This window comes from Eleginops maclovinus, chromosome 15, assembly GCF_036324505.1.
Source record: "Eleginops maclovinus isolate JMC-PN-2008 ecotype Puerto Natales chromosome 15, JC_Emac_rtc_rv5, whole genome shotgun sequence".
Taxonomy (NCBI): Eukaryota; Metazoa; Chordata; class Actinopteri; order Perciformes; family Eleginopidae; genus Eleginops; species Eleginops maclovinus.
This window is the reverse complement of record NC_086363.1, coordinates 3,231,885-3,245,406: the sequence shown is the minus strand read 5'-3', so window position 1 is coordinate 3,245,406 and position 13,522 is coordinate 3,231,885. Positions and strand designations below refer to the sequence as shown.

At 39.7% G+C, this 13,522-nt stretch overlaps 1 protein-coding gene across 1 annotated transcript in view; it reads left to right on the top strand.

Annotated features, from left to right (window-relative positions):
• tbc1d32 (TBC1 domain family, member 32) overlaps window positions 1-13,522 on the top strand; it is a 54,681-nt gene that overhangs the window by 19,407 nt on the left and 21,752 nt on the right. Inside the window, 6 exon segments of the mRNA XM_063901489.1 lie at window positions 5,257-5,370; window positions 7,203-7,266; window positions 7,268-7,312; window positions 8,963-9,056; window positions 9,130-9,255; window positions 12,162-12,245. Coding sequence (XP_063757559.1) covers window positions 5,257-5,370; window positions 7,203-7,266; window positions 7,268-7,312; window positions 8,963-9,056; window positions 9,130-9,255; window positions 12,162-12,245 — 527 coding nt within the window.

Here is a 13,522-nt window from a genome sequence, read left to right as displayed (position 1 = left end):
TTACAGGAGGCATTAAAAAGTTTGACTACGTTAAACCCACAGACACTCTTACCCGACAGATGGTACTAAAGATTTAGCATATTTATTTCTGTATTTTCCACTGAGACATAAAGTTGCAACCAAACAATTGTCTTATTAAGAGTCTCTGTGCATGTGTTGTATTTATATTAAGTTAGAAAGTTCTCTAATCTTATTAAGAATACACTTTAAAGTAAGCTCTTCGTATGCTTTTCGATGAGATACAAACAACTGGTCAGGTCAACGCAGCAGCTTCTAACACTGCTATTGTGATTATATGACCAATAAAGGGATACAGGGACTTGCAATCATTAGTCTCTAACATGTATGCAGATTATAAATAATAGATGTTCAATGTTTACAAAGATACTGTAGGAATATTCTCAGTGATGTATTAGAAATGATGGAGGGATCTAAGAGCATTGTCTCCACTGTCATGTTGAGCAAACAGTTCTCCAACAGGAGTAAATAGCACCTTTTGTTGGGGACTACTTTGAGCAGTGGATGTATACACATTCAAAGTGTTGAACTGATTACCATATGAGAGAGAAAATAGCAAAGGAGCATCATTAATCTGGAGTGAATGCACCATATGATAAAGAAACTATGTGCAGAGGAATGAGGAAAGTCACACATGTGCACAGGAAGAGATGATCTAATACGGAGCAGTTTTACCGGTGTCGAAAGACTTAGTCAGTATTGTTTGGCAGGGGCTTGAATTTAGTGAGCTACATATTGGTGTGTCTTGGATTAACTAGTGTCCTGTAGGGTAGCTTATTGGTGTGTTTGTAATAGTTTTGCAGGAAAGAATGGAGCTCTATGGCACAGATAACACAGGAGCTGGATATGCAGACATCTTGTCAGTAAGGTTAATATTATTGTAACTTTTAATGGGATTTGATGACAAAAACCACAACCCTACCCTAAAAGCAGCTTTCTGAATGAAACCTAAGAAGATGGTTTGACCTGTTTCGTTGAACTGGACCAATGCGACCTGGATGTCACAACTTCCATAGATGGGCTCTGAAACTTTTCCCTAACATATTCATGGCAGGTTTAATTACCTGCACCGCTGCCAAGCAAACCGGCTCCTGAAGTGCAGCCTCCTCTTGACAAAAAAAAAAGGAAAAGGGTCCTCCCAATATCCACCCCTCTTGATCTTTACAGGCTAATGAGAGCCAAAATCCCCTCAGCCTTTTCTCCATGATGCTAAAAGCCTCTTTGTTGTCATGGCAACCAACTCTCCATCCCCCTTGTTTTCCCCCCTGTCTTTCTGCTTTTTTTTAGCTGCCCGTTTTTATTCTCTCTCTCTCTCTCGCTCTCTCTCTCTCTCTCTCGCTCTCTCTCTCTCTCTCTGAACAAGTGTCAAGTGTGAGTGCTTGTGCCGAGCTTCACAAACCTGCCTTTATTTTTGCTTAAAAATGTCCGCCGCAAATTCAGCCCTAAGCACGAGAGAGATTATTATAGACGTGTTCGAAATCCTTCTCAAATATGCTACGTATGAGACGAGGGACATGCATTGGGAATGTTGCTAACATGTATAAAAGGGGAATGGGAGTTAATTAAGTAGAATAAATGATTAGAGAAAGCAGCACTTGGAGGACTTTTGATTGGAGGATACAATTTAGATTTGTACTCCATTATAGTTTCAATATTTGAAGGTTCGGTATCAGTTTTATGATGGCCTTGCTATAGGATTTTGGTAATATACTGTATAAAAGAGGAGATTGAAATGAAATAATGACCCTTTGCCGTCCCAATGGATCCTTTTATATCCAATATTTTACCTCCAGAGCAACCTGAAAATGTAAAAGACATAGACTCAAGATATATACTAGGCATAGTTCTACTGATGGCTTAGAAAATGAAAGCTATAAATTGGAGGAAAGCAATTTGCTGAAACATATTCAATGGATTTAAAGGCTAGATATGAGCTGCAGAACGGCAACAGAAGACTGTCTGAATACTTCAATGTGGATAGTTTTAATTGCTAAATCAAACAAATACATAATAAGCAAAAGGCCCGATGAGCAGGGTTTGTTTTGTTGTGATTCTTAGGTTACTCCCATTGACGTCTAAAAGTCAAAGCACTTTTTGTTGCACCGAGGTGAAGTAGTCTCAGTCTGTATTGGAGCTGGAGTTTCAGAGAGGATACAGATTATGGTTGTTCTGCAGGATGTTAGAGCTGAAAAGGTACAAGGGAAAGTTAGTAGACAAGAGAGTCTAAATGGTAGGTCAGAAAGTTCCTTTGTCCTTGCTTGAGTCGTGTTTCCTCCCTAGACCAAGTAAACAGAAAGGTTTCTAATTTAGTTTATCTGCTTTATGGTGACAAACAACACAAAAGTGAAAAAGCACCTTAATATGGAAACCAACGCGGAAGAACTGACTTTAGATTAAAAAGACAAATATGCTCCGTAGTATATTAAAGCTTTGTGGCGTTGTTTGGAGATGCATGCTGTGTACTACAGATTTTCATTGCACACCTTTTAACGATCGATTTCAGCAGGTATATATATATACTTTAAGCTTCCAGAATAGTACATTCTTTAAATTGACTAATTGCATTGTTGCTCAATTATGACTAATCAATCAGCAGTATGATCTGCAGTCTAACTAGCCAGCAGATACGCCTCCGTTTTGATTGGTTTATTCATAAATCTCTAATGCATTTCGGCACCTAATCATATGAATAATCATCTGTCATTAAGAGATGTTTCAATATGAAATAAGCAAGTACCCTGGTACGCTTTGTGTCCTGGTGTAGAAAGTGTGTTATTACAAAATGGACACAATACATCTGAAATTATGGGTAGAATTGAAAGATGATGCATCCATTCAGTAACTCTTCTGATCTTCCTTTATATTTAACGGCTATTTATGTCAAACCCTGTGTTGTTAACAAGCCTCACTGAGCTAACTGAATGGCTTGGCACAATGAAACATGCTGGGAACTGTCTCCATAATGCCTTAATGGTCACATACTGTCCTTACTGCAGCCAGCCCTCTAATCCTCGTATTTGTTCCCCAGCTGAACCCATTGTTGGTTCATTTAGGTTTACAAATGGATGCGGACACGAAAATGTGGTTGATGGTCACCAACTAAATAATGTTGTATTTTGGTCAGATAAGTACAGAAGAGGATTAGGGCCACACAATCAGAATTCTGACTTCAATCTCAAAACCCCAAACTCTTTTTTTACGTGGCCCTAATCCTCTTCCGTAGATAAGCAAGTCAGCTATTTAGTTGTTAACTTAGGCTCTATTTTTAGATATTTTAAAGATCAAACAAGTAATTGAGAAATGATTGGCAGATTATTGGCAGTGGGAAAAAATGATTAGTTGCACCCCATGAATTTTGAGCACAGCTAGACATCTCTGATTGACCCCACTCGATAAGAGAAGCCCATCAGAGAGACAAAGTGGAAGCAGGCCTGGTTTTCCGTTGCTTACTTTCACACAGGGAGGGGTCAGAAGGCCTGACAGACTCTCAGCCTCTCGCTGTGCTGCTGTCACAGTGACTGAGGAGAGCTGTCAATCAAACAGGGAGTCCAAGAAACTGCCCCGGCACATCAGGAAATAAATCAGCTGCTAAAAAGGATGTGGTTCACGAGGACTATCACACCAAACAGCATGCTGCGCTCAACACTTCGTCTTAGTACACGCCGGACACACACACACACACACACACACACACACACACACACACACACACACACACACACACACACACACACACACACACACACACACACACACACACACACACACACACACACACACACACTTTTAGAAATTGAAATGACATTCTTGGAAAGCTGGATCTGTTTTTTTTTTTAACAGCCTTTTAAATGTGTAAAAATAACTCTGGCATTTCTGTTTCATTGTGCTTTTGTTGTTTTAGGAGCCAATTTCTTTTAACTAATTGCAGTGATATTGAAGAAGGAAAGTTGGATGCATACATGCATCAAACTGTCCAAAAATACACCAATTGGCAAGTCATACTATGCATGTACAAAGTAGGAGTTAATTAAAAAGATGTAAGACTCTCATGACCTGAAGCGTCGGTTCTCAGAGAGACGGTTATTGATTAAGATCAAACAGAAGCAGTATTCAGATTCACACATATGAGAGTGGAATCGATCTTCCTCAATATGTTTCTGGACTAGAAAGCAGATTTTTGAAAGCATTTTCCACACTTTTAAAATATCAATTCAAACTTACATTTCTGTGGTTCTGCAGTACCTTTTCCAAACTCAAAAATCTAAAAGTCGCAGGGACATTACTGAACAATTTCACCTTCCTGGCCTTATTAAAGTGGGATTAATGGGTTAAATAAGAACAAAATTGTGAACCTGGTATCATTGACAACAATTTTTGGAACAGTTTTAATATAATAGTCCTATTTGTGTACCTTTTCTACAACGTAATTGGTCTTACTGTGTTTGTGAAGCACCGTTTGGAGAGTTGTTAGGTGTAGAGTGGTTTACCCAGGAGAGAATCAAGCAGGTTCTTTATATTTAATCTGATAAGTCCTATTTAAAAGTATTTTAAAGACCTTAACCAAATTATTGAAGGGCCAGAGCAAAAAGCAGACAGCCAATCTGAGAATTACCTGATGTGTTTTAATGAGTGCTGCACAGAGGCTTTGACACACACAGTGCTTTCCTGATAGCCACTTAAATCCAGTCTAAATTAAAGTGACCTCTAGTGCCGATGGGAGGACACGGTGAGTCAGGAAGGGAAATGGATTTTAACACTTGCTTTCTTGGGATCTTGATGATTATTCCACCAAAAATTGCCGTGACCATCAATCACACAGGCTTTAAAAAGTCAATCAGAGCAAGCTTTTTCTCTGTACAGGTGCTGGATCATATGAAGCACAGAGCTAAAACACACTGTGGTCTCAACAGCCTGCTTGAGCCCGGTGTCATTACCAGCAACTCAAATTGAACCATGACGCTTGTCCCAAGGGGTTCCTACTTAACTAAGCTCACAATTGGCTACGGCGAGCTGGTGGAAATTGTGTTGACTGATCCAGAACCTGCAGACACACAATGCCAGGGGGAAGCAGACAATTTAAATGTGGTCTGCATGTTTCTACCATACAGCGTGAACTGCCCCGTGCTGCCATCTGCTACTGTACGACAAAACGCCAGTCCCCTCTGGGTTCATGATGTATTGTGTGTGTGTGTGTGTGTGTCTTTGTGTCTCTGTGTGTGTGTGTGTGTGTGTCTGCAGACTGCTCAGTGTGCTCTGCTGTAATCTGGACTCCTTCCTGCTGCTGGAGAGTCAGTACAACATCTGCTCCATGCTGCTGCAGAGTCAGAGGGAGAACATGCAGGACAACGATGGGTACGTACCAGCGAACAGAGAGCTAACGACCGGTTGTTATTCTCAGAGATCAGCTTTAAAGCCTTTAGAACTTGCAAAAACAAAGGTGACTTCTGACGTAAATCCTAAATAAGAATACAGTCGCATATGAATTATCCCTCATATGATAACTTTTCCTCGTCACAGGGAGTCACAAAGCATTGAGAGACTAATGTTTTATTAGTTTAGAATGTAACATAACGTCTTGTACTTTAATTACATTTATTGTAATATATATTGTAACAGCAGGGCAAAAACTTATAATGTAATTTAGTTTTTTATTGAGAATGATGAAAGGACAACTATAAATCTCATATGTGCACAAACTATGGAGCCTTAGCTAGTTAGCTTAGCTTATCAAAAAGCTTGAAAGCAAAGGTAAACAGAAAACCTGGTTAAAAAATGGTTATTAACGTCAAATATGTAGAAACTAGTATCCGTACGTGGTGGGAGTCACTACACCCACCACAGTTGTTAGTAGGTATAATTTTGTACTTTTAGACAGAGCCAGGGTTCTAATTTCCTTCCTTCCTTTAGTATTTATGCTAAGCTAGGCTAACCACATCCTGATTTCAACACAGGCATTAGCTTGATAATAAACGTCTCAGGAAATGTTCAGAAAAAAAAGCATATTTAAGACATTTCCATCATGGCTTTGCTAGAAGTTTAATCCACCAATAGCATAGTTTAATGTTATTTCAGACATTAAGACATTTCAAAAGCATCCACATTAAACACACTGAGCAAGCACACTATTATTCTTACTCTCCTTCAGCCGAGGTTTTCACTTTTCACTTTCAATGTAATCATTGCTCAGGATGATAAATTGTTTGTTTGTTTGCGTTGTCAGATAAATAATGATATAAGTAAAAATCCCATTTCTGAAAGTGGCTGTTCAAGAGCCTCCCTCTCTCTCTGTCTTGGTTCTGAATTGAAATGGCTCAAAAATGCAATTGCAAGTCTGAGTCGTGGCTCGATTTCTGGAGAATGATGACTGTTGTTAATTTATTCTCCCATCAACCTTTAATGCCCTTTCTTCCCCTCATGCTACCATTACAATCACAGACATCATCATCTCTTTTCTGTCTGCTCTTCCTACTTCTCTTTTTAAAATGTACTTCCTTCATCAGATTTTTGATGGAATCTTTAGTCGTTCATTTCCCCCATTGCTCTTTATATGTTTTATGCTGTGCCCTTTTCAATATCCGAGAAAAATTCACCAAAAGAATTTGTAAAGGCAATCTCACATTTTATTTGACCCCTGCTGTGTGTTCTCTCAGTGATTTTACTCCCAAAGAAATGTGTGAAAATTACATTTTGTGGCTGAGCAAACTCAACAAGTGTCAGTTCCAAATTGCTTCGGCTATAACCTCTGAGAATGACACCCTGCGACCCTGAAGTACCTTTAGAATTGGAATACTCTCTGATCTTATCTAATATTTATTAATTGAAAGCCTCTCCTTCTTTTCTTAATTGTCTTCTAGCAGTCCTATTATCACTCAGATTCTTCAAACTCTTCTGAAAGAAAGTTATCTAAGCTCCAGAAAATAAGTGGACGATGGCAGTTTAGTGAATTGGGGTTGCGTACAATTAGCTATAAGATATACCTAGATACATAATGTCCTCTACTTCAACCTTTACTCTTCTTTAAATGTGTTGCTCATCGGTAATCTTGCAGATCCGCCGCAGCACAAACACGTCTTGAGCAAGAACATTACATTACATCATGGCCTGAGCCTATCCTAACTTTCCTTTTGCACCACATTCACTTTCCTGTTTGTCTAATCTTCTTCCCTCTCTGTTAAACCTCTCAGGGAGTTCATCATAGACAACCTGTCAGTGGAGAGGAATCACGTGCTGGTTCGGGTTAGTGCGGTAGGGAGGCCCGTCTGAGAGGAAGCTTCCTCCTCGAGCCCTGCAAGAGGTCAGCTGTGCTCATATTTTATGTTCATATTTGTGTTTTGGGACATGTCTCCATGCCTTAATGTTCAAAAAGCTCTTTACTTTTCTCATACTGCCTGTGCTGCAGCACCTCTTTTCACCCTCTGTCCAAAACCAGAGCCCAGTCTGCTCTGATTGTTTAACTGGCCGGCTATCTTGTGATTGGTCAACTGCTTAGAGATGTCCCGCCCCTTAGCCTATCACATACAAAGGGTTGGAGCACTAGCCAATAGCGCTAAGTGTTACATACTGATGTCATTCTGTTACGGAAGTAAACAAAGTATATATAATAGTAGATGAAGACGTGTCAGGCTCCACAGCATCTTAAGAACTATCTTTGTTTTCCTGAAACAAACCCATTAACACCTCACGCTTTTCTATGACACTGTTTCAAAGTTACTAGTTGTTTTCTCCTCAGTCTGAGTAATTTGACTACGATAATGGTCTGTTTCTTCCCTATCTGTCCTTCAGCCGGGCTTTAGTCGTCGCCTGCAGCTTTATTTACTCAGCATGTCTGGAGACAGATATAACTTATTAACGTGTTGTTTTTGCTGGAAACTAATTTACGCTGAGGTCAAGGATAAGACATGAAGGACGTTGTGAAGAAAGGGGGTGTAAATGAGTTTAGTGAGCGCGTTCCAAAGCTCTGCTTGAATCTTTTCACCTGTAGGGCGTACAGGGACCATGAAGCTGTTAAATAAGTACTGATTGTGTGAAGAGGTTTACAAAACAAATGGAGAAATTAATCATCACTTTGTGGGAAATGACATGAAGCATTATTGTGTTAAATACTATGGTTATTCCTGACATTTTAAAATGACAAATGCTGCTAACAAGCTAAAACATTCACTATATATTTATCAAAATATCCAATATGTCACAGTTCAACAGACCTGTTAGGCTGCAGGTAGTTTATGGTCATGTTTTTATACAAAACTGTCTAAAAAAAGAGACATTTTGACGTTTTTATCCCACATTTCTTCGTACGATTCCTCAGTTATTTGACATGTTGGGTTTTTAAAAGGCTGTTTCGGAAATCTTTCAGTCTAAATATCTTTAAATGCTTTCACTATAGACTACCTGAACCTGAGTATATAAAAAAAACTGCATTTGGGACATTATGAACCTGATGCATTGGGCTTTTTCTTCTTGTAATTACTCTCCCTGAAATGATTTTGCATCCCGAATTGTTACCTACATCAGAGTCCTAAAGCCGTGTAAGAAAGGCTCCTTTCTAACCTAACAGGCTTTGTGCGTCTCCTTTGAACGTCGTGAGAGCGGGAAATCACCTGAGAGGCAGACTACCCACAGGGATTATCCAGAGCGCAGAGCACAGACAATCGGATAAACAGTCCTGCTCTCTAAACCCCATTCACAGTCAGAGCACATCATTCCGGCACGTCACACGCTGACTCAAATGAGACGATTCTTCAAAACTAAGATAAGACAAGCGGGAAGGATGCAAGATTAAAAGGCAGTGGGTTACTAAGGGAGGAAGATGGATCAGAAAACAGATATTTAGGCAGAGAAAACAATTTAATGAACTACTACCAGCCTGGCAGTAGTAAAATAAAGACAATTATAATAACTTTATTAATGTGTAATCAGTGAATAATTCATCTGCTTATTACAGGGAGAGGATCCTTACCCCTGGCCCATGTTTTCAAACTACCCTCTACCCACCTGCTACACTTTGGAGCCACCACAGATCCACCATGACTCGCAGGGTAAGAAGAACTTTGAGGAACTTGCCAAACAAAACTCACGCTTATTGATTAATGGGTCTTTCTCATTTGACAGATTCTGAGACTAAGACCTTTCAGGCATCCTTTAAAGACTCCAAGAGTGAGGAGGGCTGGATGGACGACTGCCGGAGACAGTATTGCAAAATGATGAACTCCAAACCCAACGTCTTCACTGGGAAAGGTGACTTAATGCTTTACTTGGTATCTACAAATTTGTGGCTTGAACTTTATACCATAGCAGCATAGCAACAATACAGCGGCCAACAGGGTTGATTGTAAAGGTGAATGAGTCTTGGTGATGATTAAAGCATGGGAAGCAAGACTGAAATATATATATATGCGTCTAGTAGCAAAGGAAAAAAAAGTTCTACTGCTTCAGTTGACAACTATCCAAAAGCAATGGATGAGTTCAGTACTACATGCAAAACATATCTGTATGATTCAGTCAAACTCCACTTCTGGATTCTGTATGTGACTACATTAACAGCTGATGTCTTCCATCATGCTGCAGGTGCACCACACACACGCACACACACACACACACACACACACACACATACACACACACACACACACACACACACACACACACACACACACACACACACACACACACACACACACACACACACACACACACACACACACACACACACACACACACACACACACACACACACACACACACCAGGATTACATAAATCAGATGTCCATGAACACGTTAAACCCTCCTCATCACTGCCATTGACAGCCGCCATGACGCTACACTGATGCTTTTCTTAGAAATACATCCAGCTTGAAAAAGGGCTGACGATCCCGTCATTAATGCACAGTACAGTGATTGCTCCCTTTCATCGGCAAGGCCTTAAAGCCCGCCTGTGAAAGCATCCACGCTTTACACTACAGCACTCATTTAGGGCTTTTCACTAAAAGACCTTGATCAAGATTATCTTTTAAGCTTCCCTCTGCTTCATAAGTGCTGTTTTATGTTATTAACCACGCACAAACCTGGCATTCAACATTTCAAGAAACATTCAATGACGGAAATTGTAGCATTTATGATCTAAATTAACCTTCTTCCCAGGCAATTTAGTGGGGATTTACTTATGTCGCGCTCCGTGTATGAAGGCGCTGTGATTGCTTCTTGTCTCTGACACAGCTGCAAGATAGAAACGATTAAGTTTACTATCTCTTCATCAAAAACGCTCATGATTAGAACTGTTTGCCACCCCAATACTTCTCTATCTTGTCAGCGTATCGATTGCTTAATTGGTCTCCCCGAACAGCATGTCAATGAGATGCATTCACTGGTGCTCAGAGTCACTGGGTTGCATTGTTATGATTATGCATCCATTGCTTCTTTGCCTGAAGATCTAACATGTAGAATTTTAAATAATGAAAGAGAGTGACCTGAAGTGCTTAAGCCAACATAAAGAGGAGTTATTGCACATTTGTTTTCATTTCAACAAGAAGCTTATTCTATCATCACATATAAAAAAGCCTTGATTTCCATTATTTGATGAATGCTTTTATTAAGCATTGATGATATTTTGTGGTATGGCTCACTTTAGAAGATATCTTTTCAAGTACAGCACCCGATAGTTTGTCTGGAGCAGAACCAAAGGTAAAGGCTTAGTAAGAGTGGCTATTAATGGTCGTTAAGCAGAAGTTACACATGGAAAAAGTACATAAAAAATACAAATGTGACACATTCAATGCAGTACTTTAAGTAGACCAGAAGTGGAGCTGGTACTTTACATATTAGCATCTCAAATTGTAGCATTTATTGTAGGGCTTTCGTGCAGGATTGCGTGAATTGACGCTAGTTGTAGCTTATGTTTGCATACGATCCTGTACAAATGTAATAAATGATTCATATAGATTTCAACATTCCTGTGCCAGAAGTGTTGTTATGTAAGAAGACACAAGTTTTTAATGCCACTCAATTCAAGCATTAATATTCCATAATAATGTAAAAGAAAAGAAAGTGTAGCTTTTGTTTTAAGTGGGATTTTAAATGGCTTCTCTCGATCTACAGTGCCTTCAATGCGAGTGAGAAAATAATTGAATGTGATTCAATATTAAAAGTTAAATCTTACAGTATATATGAAAGTGTTTGGTACCAGATACAGAGGGATATGTGGGAAATATATCAGGAGGACAGTGAAGAATGCAGATCAATTAAAATAACTCAACATTCAAACATTTATTAAAAATATTCTTCATATTTTGTTTTTGTTTACAGTATCAATAAAGTACTTCTATCTATCTATCTATCCATCCACCTACCCACCCATCCATCCATCCACCCATCCATCCATTCCACAAAACAATATTTTCTATTATTTCAAAATGAAAATGCTGTCAAATAAAGCGTCAGACGGCAGAGACAGCTTTTTCTTTACGGAGCTCCTTTCTATTCTACAAAGAGTCACATTTACTGTGTGGTTTTCCTGCCACCTACTGAACTTAATAAAAGTTATATAGTCATTCAAGCAAACATTAAAGTTATGATCAGTTCAGAAAGTCTAAGAAAACATACTCCAGTGCCTCTACGTTCTTGTAAAGTTGTATTATCTTTAGTACTTTTACGAGACATCATGTTTTCTCTTTAGTCCCTCAGTCAGATCTCCAGAGACTGTGGGTGGTTTCAGTGCGCCGCGGTGATATGACACTAAAAGCTGAGGGGGTTTACTCAGGGACAGTCAGGGGCAGTGAAGCCGTAAATGGATACGAGTGGATGCACATTTCACTACAAAGTGTAGCGGCGGTGTTATTGTCAACATGTTTTTGCAGCTGAACTATGATCTTGTGTTCAGACACGTATTCGCACTAGATTTAAAATGTGCTCCATCTGACTAGAGACTCTGTCGGCCTTCCTTTTATTCCACTGACTTAGTTACCGCTACATTAAACACGCATGCTGTATTATTCACAGCAAATGTGTCTTTCCCCTTCACTTACCTGGGCTGCATAGTACTGTACCGTAGCAGGAAGTTACGTACATGCATCATTTTGATTGATAAATTGCACTTGAATTGGAGCTTTACTTACATATATATATATGTGTTTACTTTTCCTCCCCAGTGCTGGCTGACCTTCTGGAGAAGGTTGTGGCTCATCTATCCAGCTCTGCCTCAGAGTGCTTCTTCTCTCCGGCGCATTACAAAGGTCAGTGCAGAAGACATTCACTTTTCTTCCTGACAATTCAGTCAAAAAAACAACAACACAAAGGGTACTGTGTGCATCCCTGAAGTGAGCCAGGATCCTTGTGCACGGGGTCACCGTTCCTGTTACTTACTCCTTGGGTTATGAAAATGACATGAACGTATTACTTGGATAAATGTGTCTCGGTTGACACTGCTCTTCAATGTTGTGTGAAAGTCGGGACTGTCCCTGTAGGCTGGCAGCAGGAAAAACAAATGGAGCAATTTCTCCTCCTTTCAAGAGCAGAGTTTTACCCCAGGTGAAACTGTGTTGCGTTCCCCAACTCAAACGATGAATGGTTTCTGTACGTTGGAGTGTTTGGTAGCCGGCGGGCTAAACAACCTGATCAGACTGATGGCAGCTCCAAAGAAAAGCTGCTAATTAGTGAAGGAAAAACAATGCTAACTGAAGAGCTAATGCATACTTCCCAGTCTTATTTTTACAGTTTTAAAGTGTAAAGGTTTTGGTAACATCAGTCCCTTTAAGTTGCAACAAAAACAGCTGTTTTCTTCATGCATCCCCTCCCAAATACCCTTAGTAAGTGTTAACTGAATAAATGGAATAAGTCCTTTATGTGTAATACCATTTAACATGCGATCTCCCACATGAGTTTAAACAATCACACATTTAAAAAAACACAGTCCTGTAGCTTTAAATACATTCACACGTTGAATCAACGGTTCGATAGTACTGCTCAAATACTGTTGTGATGTCTGTGCAATGGTCTGGCACCGATTAGAAATATTATTATAATTAGGACACTGCCGCTGCTTCGAGCACTGGAGGAGATGCACCGAAGTGCACAGATCAGACGGAGAGTCAAGTACAATGCATTTATGGAGAGAGCGAAAAGGCAAAGAGGTTTACACTACTACAGTGAGGAGCAGAAGGCAGAGAGCACCGTGATGTCTGCAGAATAAATGGAGACTAAATAAGCAAATTGGTGTCATCGGGTCAGCGGCCTGTCCCTGACACAGCCACTCGGGGATTAGTAGATGCACATTTATATTTATAAATATATTATGTTGATACTGTAGCAGGTAAAGTCAGGTAGCACATGTTGCACAATGTTGAGCGTATTTCTTTATTGTTTTAAAGTTATTGCAAAAGCTACTTGTCATGCCAGATGTCAATCATGTAATATTGCATTTGAACTCAAGAGGAAATATGCCAGCCGTGCAAAAATGCAAATATTTTAATCTTGTCCCGGGCAAAACAGGGTCCGCACTCGGGTGTAAATC